Source organism: Podarcis pityusensis (assembly GCF_964106645.2).
Source record: "Podarcis pityusensis genome assembly, chromosome: 1".
In the NCBI taxonomy this organism is placed as follows: Eukaryota; Metazoa; Chordata; class Lepidosauria; order Squamata; family Lacertidae; genus Podarcis; species Podarcis pityusensis.
Window position 1 is genome coordinate 50067188 of NC_138028.1, and position 14932 is coordinate 50082119.

The 14932-nt window shown below is 40.8% G+C and overlaps 1 protein-coding gene across 1 annotated transcript in view; it reads left to right on the forward strand.

The window, feature by feature from the left end:
• Positions 1 to 14932, forward strand: part of MYBPC3 (myosin binding protein C3) — a 73335-nt gene that overhangs the window by 6254 nt on the left and 52149 nt on the right. Inside the window, exons 2-9 of the mRNA XM_081021554.1 lie at positions 2655 to 2921; positions 4091 to 4222; positions 6121 to 6207; positions 6329 to 6477; positions 7058 to 7175; positions 10453 to 10501; positions 11308 to 11352; positions 13481 to 13537. Coding sequence (XP_080877680.1) covers positions 2655 to 2921; positions 4091 to 4222; positions 6121 to 6207; positions 6329 to 6477; positions 7058 to 7175; positions 10453 to 10501; positions 11308 to 11352; positions 13481 to 13537 — 904 coding nt within the window. The remainder of the gene's footprint in view (positions 1 to 2654; positions 2922 to 4090; positions 4223 to 6120; positions 6208 to 6328; positions 6478 to 7057; positions 7176 to 10452; positions 10502 to 11307; positions 11353 to 13480; positions 13538 to 14932) is intronic.

A 14932-nucleotide genomic window follows, 5' to 3' on the forward strand; every position in this document is an offset into this window, starting at 1 on the left:
GTTTGTAAAGCTGTGTCATTTCAACAGAATAGCTGACGTGATGTATGAGAAGAACAATGTGAGATAACATCATGATGATAGAAAAACATAATGTGTGAATCGTACTTGTGAGTTGCAGTGTGTTTCAACTCTACAGCAGCTTGATTTAAAAAAAAATAGCATATAAATAGAAAACCTCCCTCTTGTGAACAGCCCTGCAGCACAGCAGGGAGTTCCTGACTGCAGCTGAAAAGATGCCATTTAAAAGTTGGAACTTTTACAGGCTGCATTGTTGTCAAGCAGTTAACATATTTACAAAAGCTTTTGAGGCTAATAGGATGAGTGATGATGACTGGGCTTTGACAGAAATATTTCTCTAAATCTTTTTAAACCCAATGCTATGGGGAAAGGAGCCAAATGGTAGATGTTTGTGCTTCCTGGTAATCTTCCAAAATGGCTTGACTCCCAATTGTGCTAGAGAGACTGCGAAAAAGCTCCCTGGTGCATAGCAGCACAGTACCAATCACCACATATGCTTTGATCTCCCTGTGATCCTGCACCTCCTTTTTCTGTGTATTAGCATCTGTGATATGTGTAAATTTCTGCATATCATATGAATTTAATGAGTATTAAAAGAGCTACTTAATATCCATTGGAAGGGGATTTTAAATATTAATATCCATGGTGCAAACACAATGGATCAACTTGTCTGGTGCTTTCACTCAGCTGCACAAATGAGTTCTGCCTTCTGGGGACTTGTTTTGTATGAGTCTTCCCAGATGTTTAAACAGCAAGAGCACAGGGTAGACTGACAGATGCTGCTAGATTGCAGCTCCAGCACTTTGTCATGCGGGGTGAATGGGAATTGGAGTCCAATAACACTTGTAAGTTCACAGGTTCCCAACCTTGGCTTAGCAAGACACTGATCTTTGACTACTGGGCCAAATGAATGGGTGTGTATCTATCATAGTGCTAGGATTGCCATATGTCCAGAATTTCCCTGGCATATCCGGAATACCGCAGCCTCAAGCAGTGTCTGGGTGGAAATCGGCGAAAAGCCCAGGAAGATCTGGATGTATGGCAGTCCGTGTCGGCAGTGTCGTTTTTGCCAATTTTCCTCAAAAACACCCAATTTCTTTGTGATTTTGCAATAAAATCTCAACATCTTTGGCCAGAACTAAATAAAGCTCAACAACTTTTCTGTCTGGATTTTCACTTTTTGAAATATGGCAGCAGACAGTGACTCAGGAACAGCCCTGCCATTAGAGAGAAGGTGGCGGTTGCTACAAATGCACTGCACCTTGTCCTCATTTAATATTTTGCTATATCCTGTCCCCAGGGTGATGGCATTGCTATGGAAAAGCAACCACACTCATTATCCCTATTTCAGAGATGTGCCCTATAGTTTCATTTAGTTTACAGCACTCAGTAAACTAGAAACAGAAAATAAGTTTTAGAAAACTTGAAGCTCCAACAGAGGCATCATTGGCCATGCTGTAGATACTAGTGTATTTTGTCCTGCTATTGTCTCTATCTAAACATATGATATAGGATGGGGTTTTTTCAACCGCTATAAAGGCCTGCAACATCTCTTTGTAGATGATGGTAGGGCAAAATAAATGTATGGATATTCTGTGCAAAATGTATGGATATTCAAAGGCAGACCTGCTAGTGGATAGAATGGGGAGACCACCTCAGGCAGGTTATTTCGGGTATTATGGAAGAACAGCAAATTTATAATTTATTGTATTTTTATTATCAAAGAGGAGGAGAGGGGCTTGTGGGATTTTCTGCCTCAGGCACGCCATCATGATAACTTAATCAGCCTTGGGTGCTATGCACTTTGATCTGGGAAATGGGGTGTGCAATTGCCTCTCCACCTCAGGGAGAAAATGCCCTTGGCTTTCCCTGTGTCAATCAATCAGTCAGCCGTTTATTAAATTGCTTAAAAGCAAAGACCAACACAAAACCGTAAAAGATCCAGTTGCCAGCTAGATAAAAACAAAGGTGTCAGAACAATATACAAATATGTCCTGGGCATAAGTAAGTTCCACTGGAACTTAGAATCAAGTTGTGCATGGTAGCAGGATGAACTTTGGGTTAGCCCTACAGTCAATAAAATTAATATGAAAATGTTAATTTTTAGAAGGAAGTATTTATTTAAAACATTATCTCTTTCATAGACAAACTATTATGGAAAATATAAACCAATTCTCTCAATAGGGCTTTGCCAGGAATTAATAGAGCTGCTCAAGCAAAAAATAAACAGGATTTGTAGAAGCTGGAAACAGTTTAGTGTGAAATAGTGATTTGAACAAATACAAGTTGTGAATGAGGAATTCCACACAAAAATGGGATAAGGTATTGGCAAGCATATGTCAAAATGATGTTAGCAATTAAGCATTTCTGTATTGTGCTTTTATGAGCAGTAAATTTAAAATTGTCAACATTTCTAACTAGACTAAATGAGATGAAATTCCTGCCATATAAAAAAAATCTTAAAAACGCAACAATCCCCCAAAGGAAGATGTTTCATGCCCAAGGTATTCTTCTGATTACTCACAGATTAGTCTTATTCTTTTTGTTAGCCAATACAGAGAGGGGGTGGGGAGGGCAGATCTGCATGCATTTGTCAGCCTTGCTGCGGAAAATAAGCCTTTTCATCTCCTCTTTAGCTTCTGCATTCATCAAGAAGCCAAAGACAACAGATGTCGTCGCAGGAGGTGTTGCTGTTTTTGAAGCAGAGACAGAGAAGACAGGTATCAAGGTGAAGTGGCAGCGAAATGGAATAGAAATCGCTGCAAGTGACAAGTATGTCATCAAGTCAGAGGGGAACAAACACTCACTGACCATCAATAGTGTCGGAAAAGAGGATGATGTGACATATGCTGTCATTGCCGGAAGTTCGAAGGTCAAATTTGAACTCAAAGTCAAAGAACCAGGTAAATGGGGTTCAAGATGGTTCGTGGATGCACACTGCCTCATTGGAGACATTATGATGGAGTGGTTATTTCATCAGGCCTTTCTCAAAAGCGTTTAAGACATAAATTATTGAGCTAATGGTACTCTCCTCACTGGGAAACTACTTTCTTGCTAACTGGATATAATTTGCAAATAAGGCCATTAGTCCAAATGGGATAAATTATAATGCATGGTACCAGGGTTGTGGTTTTGTCTTGGACGTAAACTCAACTGTCAAGCATTGTTTTATGGCCCTGACAATACGTGAATGACCCAGCACTCCACAGCAATCTATATTGGTCTCTCTGCAGTCAAGGGCATGATTGAGACATCAATTTTAAGGGTGAAAGGCATTTCAGTTTTCCCTGAGAAGCAACAAGCAAGAATGCTGCCCCAGTTCACTTTCAGTTTTATGCAGCTAAACCATTCCGGACAACAACCCTAACGGGAACAGGTTTGAGAAAACAATTGTACGATACACTCTTGTCTGGGTGTCTTGACAGAAACGAGGCAGCTAATCTTTTTTTTCACTTTCATCTTTTCTCTCATTATATTCCTTCAAAGATATAAAGCCTTCTTCAGAAACTGAGTTGCTTATGTTGCCAGTTGCAGGGCTTAACTGTTCTAAAAAGAGTCTACTTTGTTCATTGCAAAGTTCATGTAAGAGCAGGAAAGAAAACCCACAAATAATAATAATCTTGTGCTCTACAGCCACACTTCCCCCACTTTTAGCATCAAGTGCTTTAACTGCTCTAATATTTCCAAGTTTCTAACTTATATCATTAAAGCCTTCTTAAAATAAAATTTCAAACCCTAAAAAGCAAAAATGTAAGACTAGTTCTATTGACAGATGCATAAATGATGCAATTTTGCATCATTTGCTCAAATTTTGCATCATCTGAGCATGCATTCTGCCCAAAAAGTATGGATTTATTCATTGCTGATTTGGATCCTATTGTACACATACCGTAGGATCATGCATGTAACGTGAGACACCATTTAAAATAATACACTATACTTTGCTGAAAAGAACCAGGTTTTCAGCATGTCCCTTATTCATTCTTATTGCGAAACTGAAATAAAACATTTTTATATATAGAATATAACATGGGGCTTTTAATTACTTTTCTTTGATTCCCTTCCTTTCTAGAAAAGGTAGAAGAGACGCCTCCTCCTCCTGAACCTGCTCCTCAACCAGCTGTTTCAGATGCACCTAAAGGAGCAGATACTCCTCAGCCAACTATCTCAAATGAACCTACAGGTGATAGCAAAAGTTCAGAAGGTAAACAAGATGTGATGGTAGTAGTCTCTCTCTAGTTGGAATAATGGAATAATGAAAATAATAAAATAATAGGCTCAATGGGAAAAGTAGGAACAGTTAAAAATAGTAACTAGCAAGAGAAGAACAATAATGAACTTGTGAGCTACATCCAGGGCTATTTTTTTGGAAAAAGAGGTGCTGGAACTCACCACGAACACCTCCCTTGTTCTCTTAGAATGGCAATGGCGCCCACCTGAGAGGTGTCAGAACTGAGTTCCAGTGAGTTCCTGCTGGGGAAAAAGCCCTGGCTTTATTAAATGTACAAATGGGCACCAGTTCATATATTACTTCGTACATGTGTTGAATAAATGTGTCTTTGTAACAAAGGGAAAAACAAAGACACTTGCAGCACCATATATGTATTACATAATGCAGGCCTGTGCATACACTTCAACTGTCCCTGTTTACTGGTCCAAATACATTGTAAATCACACACTGTTTTCCTTCTACAGGTAGGGGCATAGGAAGCCATCTTCTACAAATATAAGAAGGCATTTTCTGTTCTGCCCTGGATTTGCTGCATGCAACTCTGTTTCCATTCCAAAGCCATATAATGGGTCTATCAAACTCATTTGACTAGCAACAGCTAGAGTTTCAGACAGGAGTCTTTCCCAGGCCTGCCTGGAGATGCCAGGGATTGACCCCAGAGCCTTTCAGTTGCAAATAGGGATGATGGAGAATCAGTCCAGCAAATACGATCAGTATTTGCTGTTGCTTTCAGTCCTCAAACAATATGTAATCTACTTGCATTGTGTTTTCTTTACATTGAAATGAATGGAGTGCAATAATGTAACAATGACATAATGTATGTTACATAATTTTGTCACAACGGACAGCAAGAAATATAACATAGATTTTGGTAGAAGATGAACTCCAGTGGAATGGAAATACAGTTGCATGCAGTGAATCCATGGCAGAACAGAAAATGCCTTCTTATGTCCCTAATTGCAAAGCATGTGCTCTGGCACTGAGCTGTCACCCCACTCTAACCTGTCAAAACGTTATCGGTACGCACAAATGTGCACTCAAGTTGTCATCTGTGGAATTTTGGCCCCCTTCCCATAGAATTAAAGGCTGTCAGTGCATTGTAGGAAAGGGGACCATTTTGACAAGTCAACATCTCGAGCACAGCTTGACCAATTGTGTTGTTGCACCCCAATCTCTGAACAGTTTGTGATTCCAGGGGTTCCAGGCCGGGACGCAAACTTGCCCCCCACATTTTGGGGGGCGCATTATGTGACATCACATGACACAGCGCATGCTGTCATGTGATTCGTCCCGCCCAGTGGGACATGCTGCGGGGAGGAGGAGCCGGCGCAGGGCTCTGCGCTCTGCCTCCTCACCACGGCATGTGCCAGGGGGTGGGACACGTGGAGGGCAGGATTTGTTGAAACAGATTAGAAATAGGCCTGCGAAGTGAGAGTTAATGGAGCAGCTCAAAGGGATAGCTCTATACGTAGAAACATATACTGTGGACAGCTTGGAAGTAGCATGAAATATCCACACTATAATCTGGAACACATGATACAATGTAGTGGGCTGGTCCTAAAGACCGTGTATCTCAGATATCAAAGGCCAGGGTCATTCATTCAGGGTCATGAGCCAGTGTGGTGTAGTGGTTAAGAGCGGTAGTCTCGTAATCTGGGGAACCGGGTTCGCATCTCCCCTCCTCCACATGCAGCTGCTGGGTGACCTTGGGCCAGTCACACTTCTCTGAAGTCTCTCAGCCCCACTCACCTCACAGAGTGTTTGTTGTGGGGGAGGAAGGGAAAGGAGAATGTTAGTCGCTTTGAGACTCCTTAAAGGGAGTGAAAGGCGGGATATCAAATCCAAACTCTTCTTCTTCATTTGCTTTCCAGTTCTTCCTACAGAAGCCCAGCAAGAGGCACCTGTGGATCCTATTGGTGTCTTTGTGACTCGGCCACAAGATGGAGAAGTGACTGTTGGTAAGTGCATAACCTAGAGCTGGGATGGGTGGAAATGATGCTTCTGCTGGCTGGCTGTCTCTCTCTCTCCAGTTGTTACACCTCAGATCACACGTTCACCTTAATATATTTCCTTCTCAAGGTGGGAACATTACATTCACTGCCAAAGTGGCAGGCGAAAGCCTCCTGAAGAAGCCTTCTGTGAAATGGTTCAAGGGGAAGTGGATGGACCTGGGAAGCAAAGTGGGGAAACATCTCCAGCTTCATGAGAATTATGACCGAAATAACAAGGTACAACTCACAGACTGACCCTTCCCTCTTTTTATTTTTAGCATACTTTTTTTGCTGTTTCAAGGCTAAAGAGAATCTTTCCTCTGCTGTAGAAATGCCAGGAGTTGCATACACTAGCTAACCTACATTCCTCTTGTGTCACAAAGTTTATTAAAAGCTATGCTTTCTATTGGACAAAAACTGTGCAGAGTTAAACCGTGAAACTTGCTCACAGGAGACAGTGGTAGCCGTCAACTTGGATGGCTTTAAAAGAAGATTAGATACACTGCCAATCTATATGTTGCAATCGTGAAAGTTTGGTGACTGGAAGGTTTGGAAAAGAAGATGCAAAAGGATTTTCAGTTTGGAGACGTGAGGAGGAAAGAGTGAATGTGTAGGTATTTTATAGATGAGAATGAAGAATCCTTGTTGGGCTTCTCAAAGACACAATAGGAATTCAGTGCTCTTGGCAGGCAGGCAGACACACATGGAATCGTGGAATTACAGAGTTGTCATCTAGTCAACCCCCTGCAATGCAGGAGATCTGAATGCAAAATGTCTTGTGTGAAATGGTCCATTTATTTCTTTTTCTTCTTTTAAGATTTATGTCTTTGAAATGCAAATCATTGAAGCAAAAATGGCTTACGCAGGAGCATACAGATGTGAAGCAGCTACAAAGGACAAGTTTGATAGCTGTAATTTTAGCCTCGTTGTCAATGGTAAGATGACTTTTCATAACAGCAGAGGTGCCTTGCATTGCTGGAGTAGCTATCCCTACTTTCTTCATGGTAGTAATATTTCTGAGATAAGCACTGATTAGAAAAGCTACATTAACTGGGAAGGGGGATCACTGAGGCCACTTGGTAAAAAAGTAAGAATGAGATTTCTGGGTGGGCGAGCGAGAAATGGTACAATTAACTGTAGTTAAAGATTTCCCCCACTTGTCATTTGAGTTGCCAGACATCCCCTGTTGTGGAGATATTTAATATTCAAAGGGTTGCCTTTATTTTAAGCGATACATTTAAGAGCTTCCATGATCCTTCAAACTAGGAATGGTGAATCAGTCTTATTCTGTTCCATTTCACTTTTGAATGCATCAACATATAAGTCTGTTCCATCCTGTTTCCACATTGATATGTAAAACTGCACAATTTTTTTCATTTAAATACATATTTCTCAATAATAATAATAATAATAATAATAATAATAATTTATTATTTGTACCCCGCCCATCTGGCTGGGTTTCCCCAGCCACTCTGGGCGGCTTCCATAGAAACCAAAAATACAGTAAAATATCACAGATTAAAAACTTCCCTGAACAGGGCTGCCTTAAGATGTCTTCTAAACATCAGGTAGTTATTTATTGCTTTGACATCTGATGGGAGGGCGTTCCACAGGGCGGGCGCCACTATCGAGAAGGCCCTCTGCCTGGTTCCCTGTAGCTTTGCTTCTCGCAATGAGGGAACCGCCAGAAGGCCCTCGGCGCTGGACCTCAGCGTCCGGGCAGAACGATGGGGGTGGAGACGCTCCTTCAGGTATACTCAACACTTAAAAAAGAAAGAAAATATGCATTTTAAAACAAAACAAATAAATGTTTCCTATCTTTGCAACAGATTTTAAGAAACATAATGATGAATATCATAATGGATTCAGTTAAGAGAACTGTTAAGTATTTGAATATTAACTAGGCTAACCCTTGACAGGGTTTCTGGATGAACTGTCTCTTCTGCAGTCTAATTTAACAATCTGAAAAATCAAAGTCAAGTCTTGTTTGTGGTTGTGGTTTTTTAATCTTGGCAATCTTAAAACAAGCAAATTGTTTTAAAACAAGCAATCTTAAAAAAATGGAAATTGACTGCAAGCAAATTGAATGGAGATGAATTCTATATCTCCATCTAGTCCTGGTCAGTCAAGTCAGCAAAAGTAAAAAAAAATATATGTCAGAATATAAACCATGGCTCTATTTAGGTTCAGTTCTAAAGGAGGAAGTGCAAAGAAGGGAAAATGAATTTTACTGCACATAGTGCTTCCCCACACAAGAATTGAAAGAGTAAGTAGGACTGTGCTGGAAGCCTATTTCTCTGACTCCCCTCAAATACAGGAACTTGCAGTATTTTTAGATGACTAGTTTGACCAACAATTTTACTCTAAAGGCATTGTGCAGTTACTGCTTTTAACGCATCTCAGTTGCAAAAGTTTCTGTCGCTGATTAAAAGGCAAATGAAATGTGTGCGCTGTTGTTTCAGCACCTTAGTACAAAACCAGAACAATGAGAGCTAGGCTGTGGTCTATTTACCTATTGTGGGGGGGAAATAAAGGTGCTGATGAGAGGGCCATGCATACAGGAAGAATCACATTTAAACAGATCAAATAGGACACAAAAATCACCTCTGGTATGTTTATCATTAGATATGTTTAAAGCATTTGACTATGTGAAACCAAAGTATTTAATTGGAGTGGTTAAAAAAAAAGGATTTGGCCCTAAATGTGTCAGAATATTGGAAAATATTTATGGTATTACATCTGTGCAAATATCATAGCCTTTAGGCAAAATAGCAAAAAAAGCAAAATAACTAATACCATCTTTGTATACATCTGTTATAGATGTTCAATTTTGCTCTCAGCACAATTTGAGAAGATGGTGGGAACTGAATTGGGGCTTAGAAATTGAAGAAGAGGCATGGAACAGACTGTGGACAAAAGTGCCATACAAAACCATATTGGCAACCCCCAGAGAAAGAGTTCTTAAAATTGTGTATGGCTGGAATTTAACACCTAGGTTTCTAGCCTATATAAAACCAAACAGTTCCCCAGTGTGCTGGAGAGGATGTCCCACTATTGGGGAATATCAACGCATGTGGTAGGAGTGTCCAAAAATTGAAAAAAATCAGGAAAAATGTATTTACAGAAATAAATTTGATTATGGGCAGACAGTCCCCATGACCCCAGGACTGGCTCAACTTGTCATGATATGTTGCAAATTAAAAACAAGGAACTTATAATATATCTGTTAACCACTACAAGAACAATTATTAACCATGGACATATGGTATATTGCAAATTGGCAAACAATATTATTAGAAGAAGTTGCAAGAGGCCAAAAGAAACATGACGATTTTATGCAGTCTGCTATTATACAAATAACCAGGCATATGGTAGAACAGTATCCATAGTTTGCAGCACAGTCTGGCATGCATGAATTACTATATAAAACCAAACCATTCTCCCATGTGTTGGTCGCCAGTCTAAGCAATACATGTCATTATATATCATTTCATATCTGTAACAATTTTGGCAAATATTTATTATTTATTTATTTAATTTTTCATAACATCCTCCATCCAAAGATCTCAGGGCTGTTCACAGCACAAAAATAGAAGATAAAAAACACTAAATGCGCACTAAAAACAAGAACATAAACAAACCAATAACCCACTTCATCCCCTTTGGCACAACTTTGGTAATATATCCTGAAACGTTTATCTGATTGTTTATTTTTTTATTTTAATTTTATGTAATTGTTGCAGGTCATATGTTCTAATGTAAACCAAGATATACCTTAGTGCAGGCATGTCAATCAGTTTAAAAATGAAAATTAATAAAAACTATGTTGCTAAAAGAAGAATGAGAACTAGAACATAAGCAAAATGGGGGTATGATTGCTCAACTTTTCCCAGTGGGGACAGCTAGAAGAAAAGCAAGGAAAAATCAATGCCAGAACTATAAAAGAGAAAGCCCCCAAGGCTGAAATCTATACACACTCACCTGTGTATTCCCATTGTGGTTGTGAGTAGAGTAGACACCTATAGGAAGGTGCTGTGGTGAACACAAAAACATAATTTATTCAGCCTCCAAGTTAATAACCAAAACGAAAGGTATGAACATGTTTTTTGAGGGGAAGATTTTGAGAATGTTTCAGGTGTGGCTGTTGGTGCCTTGGATGCAAATATATTTTCATTACTACAATTTTTCTTTTTGTAATCTATGTTGTTTCAGAGGCACCTGCAACAGGGGAGATGGACTTCCGCTCAGCACTCCGACGAGGGTGAGTATCATCAGAAATGTACTGGTCTAATGTGAGTGAACACTTTGGGGCAAGTAAACATGGTTGCTAATACCAAATATGCCCCACCTCTGTGTACACACGATCCAATGGTAGTTTTAGACACAGGTAGGTGTTGCACAGAACTGGTGATGCATACATAGTAACCACACATCAAAGTTGTAGAAAACAGGTGGGGATGTGCAGCCCATCTGCATCACAAAATGGATATGAAAAATGTGCCCCCATCCAAATCATACAAGGCTGATAGAGACTCCATTGGCTAGGTCAGGGTAAACAAAAGTAGATCATAATATACTGGTGGGTCCCTGGAGGATTAGTAGAAGGCTGGCAAGGGTTTGACGGCTCATTGTTTAGTTCTCACAACCCGAAGCTGTGACAACAAAAAGGCACTTCTTTGCCCTTAAATGGGCTGCTGAAAGAAAGAAAGATTGGGATAACCAGGACTTTTATGTGAAAGGACTGTGAATTCTGTCTCTTTAAATTCCATCCATATGCCTTTAACACCTAGCTCTGCTTAACTGAACTTGGGGTTGTGAGAAATAAGGTTCTGATCCCTTGCTAGCTCAGAGTCACAATCTACTTGGAGACAATTCCCACCACCCAGTTAATTTGAATATTGCCTCGCGATTATTCACAGAATAAAACTTCCTTTGCAAATGTGCTGCTTTTAGAATCCCTAGGTGTTTGTCTGTTGAAGTTGGGAAGATGTTGAGTAAGAAAATGCTGTTGGGACTAAGTGAAGTTGTGCCCAACTGAATTCTGTGTTTTGTGACTCTCTTATTCAGGAGCATGGTGGGAGGAGGGAGACGGATGACTGGAGCTTTCGCCAGGTAGCCACATTTAATCTGGTGTTCAGCCTCGGTCTTCATGATGAATTGTCGCTCAATGGCCACGCTGCCTAAATTTTGTGTGTAAAAACGATCCAAAGGACTTAGTTGATGGGTAGTATAGAAATGGGACACAGGTGGTGTTGTGGTCTAAACCACTGAGCCTCTTGGGCTTGTCGATCAGAAAGTCAGCAGTTCGAATCCCCGCAATGGGATGAGCTCCCATTGCTTGGTCCCAGCTCCTGCCAACCTAGCAGTTCGAAAGTACGCCAGAAAGTGCAAGTAGATGAATAGGTACCACTCTGGCAGGAAGGTAAACGGCGTTTCCGTGCACTGCTCTGGTTTCAGTGTTCTGTTGCGCCAGAAGCGGCTTAGTCATGCTGGCCACATGACCCAGAAAAACTGTCTGTGGACAAAGGCCAGCTCCCTCAGCCTGTAAAGCGAGATGAGCGCCGCAACCCCAGAGTCGTCTGCGACTGGACTTAACTGTCAGGGGTCCTTTACCTTTAACTTTTATAGAAATTTAACACTGATTAATTAAAATGCTTGTCCTTTGGAACACATGCATACTTTTAAATCCACCAGCTATACTGCTGATTGGAGCCTTAGCATATAGTCCCTGAATTAGTATGGCTATCACAAGCCATGTATTTATTAATTTATCACATTTGTTACTTGCTTTTTACAAAATAAAAAGTCTCAAAGCGACTTAACAAGATAAAATACCACAGATGGAACAATTGGGAGAAGCGGCAGTGGCATCCATGAGAGACAGATTCATTCCTTGAAGAGAGTGTTCTGGACACACAGTATGCCATGAAATAGTGCTTTCTTAGTGACTGCATGAATGCTTTTTGTATTCACCTATTTCTCTTGAATATGCATGGATTTCACCATTCACATCTTCACCACTACGACCCTGCATTTTGAGAACTGCCACAGAAGCCCTGTTTTCCCCCCAGCAGAGGTCCATTCTTTTTGTGATTCTAGGTTGGTATAAACTAGGATAAGGGCTTTCTTATCAGTTAGCTACAATAATGTAGAATACTGTCCTTGGGAGTAATGTTTGCCTTCATCACTGGCAGCTTTTTGGAAACTGACACTTACCTGTTTCATCTACCCTTTGAGGCTGATAAACTGCTGAATTTCATTCTAGTTCATTTAATTTTTTTATTGGTTTGGGCTATTGTATTATTTTTCACTTTCCCCATAGCAATATATGGATGCCCAAGGCAAGAACAACTCTGGGATAGTTTATGTGGGTAAGGTCTGAAACAATAACGGAAGCAAAATACTGTGGTTTTCCTGGACTATAATTTGAGTCAAACAGGCTTCTGTTTCCTCAATTCTTCCTGCTCTCTCCTGTCAACACAGGATGGCCTGTTGTAGGAAGTGTAACATTTTGTGTGGATGTGGTTCACTGCATGCAAGATCTTTCCTATCCTGAAGGATCAGAGAAAACAAGGCCTAACTGCATTTTAGCCTGAACAAAATATGTACATAAGTCACTTTTAGAGAGGTGGTACTCATATAATGTGGGACGCAGGTGGCGCTGTGGGTAAAACCTCAGCGCCTAGGGCTTGCCGATCGCATGGTCGGCGGTTCGAATCCCCGCGGCGGGGTGAGCTCCCGTCTTTCGGTCCCAGCTCCTGCCCACCTAGCAGTTCGAAAGCACCCCTAAGTGCAAGTAGATAAATAGGTACCGCTTTATAGCGGGAAGGTAAACGGCGTTTCCGTGTGCTGCGCTGGTGCTGGCTCGCCAGAGCAGCTTCGTCACGCTGGCCACATGACCCGGAAGTGTCTCCGGACAGCGCTGGCCCCCGGCCTCTTAAGTGAGATGGGCGCACAACCCTAGAGTCGGACACGACTGGCCCGTACGGGCAGGGGTACCTTTACCTTTACCTTACTCATATAATCACAAAATTCTATGCTACTAATGTTGGATCAGCAGAAGTATATTACTTTTTTGTGTGGGGAGGGGTCTCTTAAAATGCATGTGACACTTATCTGACTTTTATCTTCAGCATGAAGATGCTTTAATCTACATCTTTGTGTGAACTTATTGTTTCTGCTTTTACTGCATTCTGTTTCTGTTCTGTTTATTATTAATGCTACTTGCTATACTGCACAGTGCGGATGGACATGAAGAAGGCAGAGAGTTGGATTTCAGTGCCTTGCTGAGAAAGAGGTGAGCACGCTGCCATCTGTAAAATGATGGTACAAAAGGCTAAAGGTCTAGATTAGCCTTTCTCAGCCTTGGGACCCTAGATGTTGTTGGGCTACAACTCCCATCATTCCTAGCCAGCGTGGCCAGCAGTCAGGGACATTGGGAGTGTAGTCCAACAACATCTAGGGACCCAAGTTGAGAGAGGCTGATCTAGAGTAACTGTCTTTGTCATTCTTACATTTGCGTTCACGTGGTTGTACTAGGTCTCTCAAGCCTGTCAGCTGTGGCAATTTGTATGGTCTGTGAAAATTACCTGACTAATGTGAAGAGTCCCTGTTGCTTATTGTGCATGTGCTTAATTATTCATAGAATCATAGAATCATAGAGTTGGAAGAGACCACAAGGGCCATCGAGTCCAACCCCCTGCCAAGCAGGAAACACCATCAGTTTGCGAAGAGAGAAGAAACGGAAGCCTTTTAGGACCAAAAGAAAAGTGATCTCTCTTTTTTTGTGCACAGAGAACAAACAGGAGAAACATCACTGCATAAACTGTTTTACGGTCTCATGTTGGGAGGAGGAAATTATTGAGCAACTGGTGGGGGTGGAGAGAAAGGAGATGAGACTCATAGTCTGTAACAAAGAATTATCAGCTTTGATTAAGATTTCTTTTTCATTCTGACTCCTTATATATATTTTCATTTTCTTTGTCTCCTCTTCCCTTACTCTTCTTTGTCTGCCTCTCTGTCTCTCTCTCTCTCTGCCTTATAATCTTCCTGTCTGTACTTTGCTGTCCTGTTGTGTCTTCCATCTGGCAACATATCTTGGAATTCTGATGTCTGGAACAGAGAGTAAGATTTTATTTCTTTTTCTGTGTGAACTGCATGGAACAGAGGAAGTTAAAAGGCTATGGGGTTTGCAGAACGTACAAACCTCCCCTTTTTCTTTTCTTTTTGAAAACTTGGAACATCATAGGTTTCCCATGACATTATTTTAAAATCCAGTTAATACAGATGGAAAGCAGTTAGTTTACTTTCATGAATATTCTAATTATCACTTTTGAAGCAATTTTAAAATTAGGACAGGATTTTCATTTATTTTTCTCCCCAAGCTGTAGAAATGCTGTTATCCAGAACTTTGAGTTATCTCAATGCATCTCCCCAGAGTGTCGGCCATGTCATTTCAACCCTGCATAACGTCCAACCTTGTTCCTCTGCCTACTGGATTATGCAGACGTTTCTCAGGTCCCTTAACCAACTGAGGTGCTCCTATTTCCCTACTGAATTCCTCATCAAAGGTGGAAAGAGTTTGCTGACCATGTTTTTGGATTCAATGCAATCCTAAAACATCCCCAATGAAGTAAATTGATTTAAAATAATATTTATCAGTGACATAGCGTCTTCCCTGTGACCAGATCCC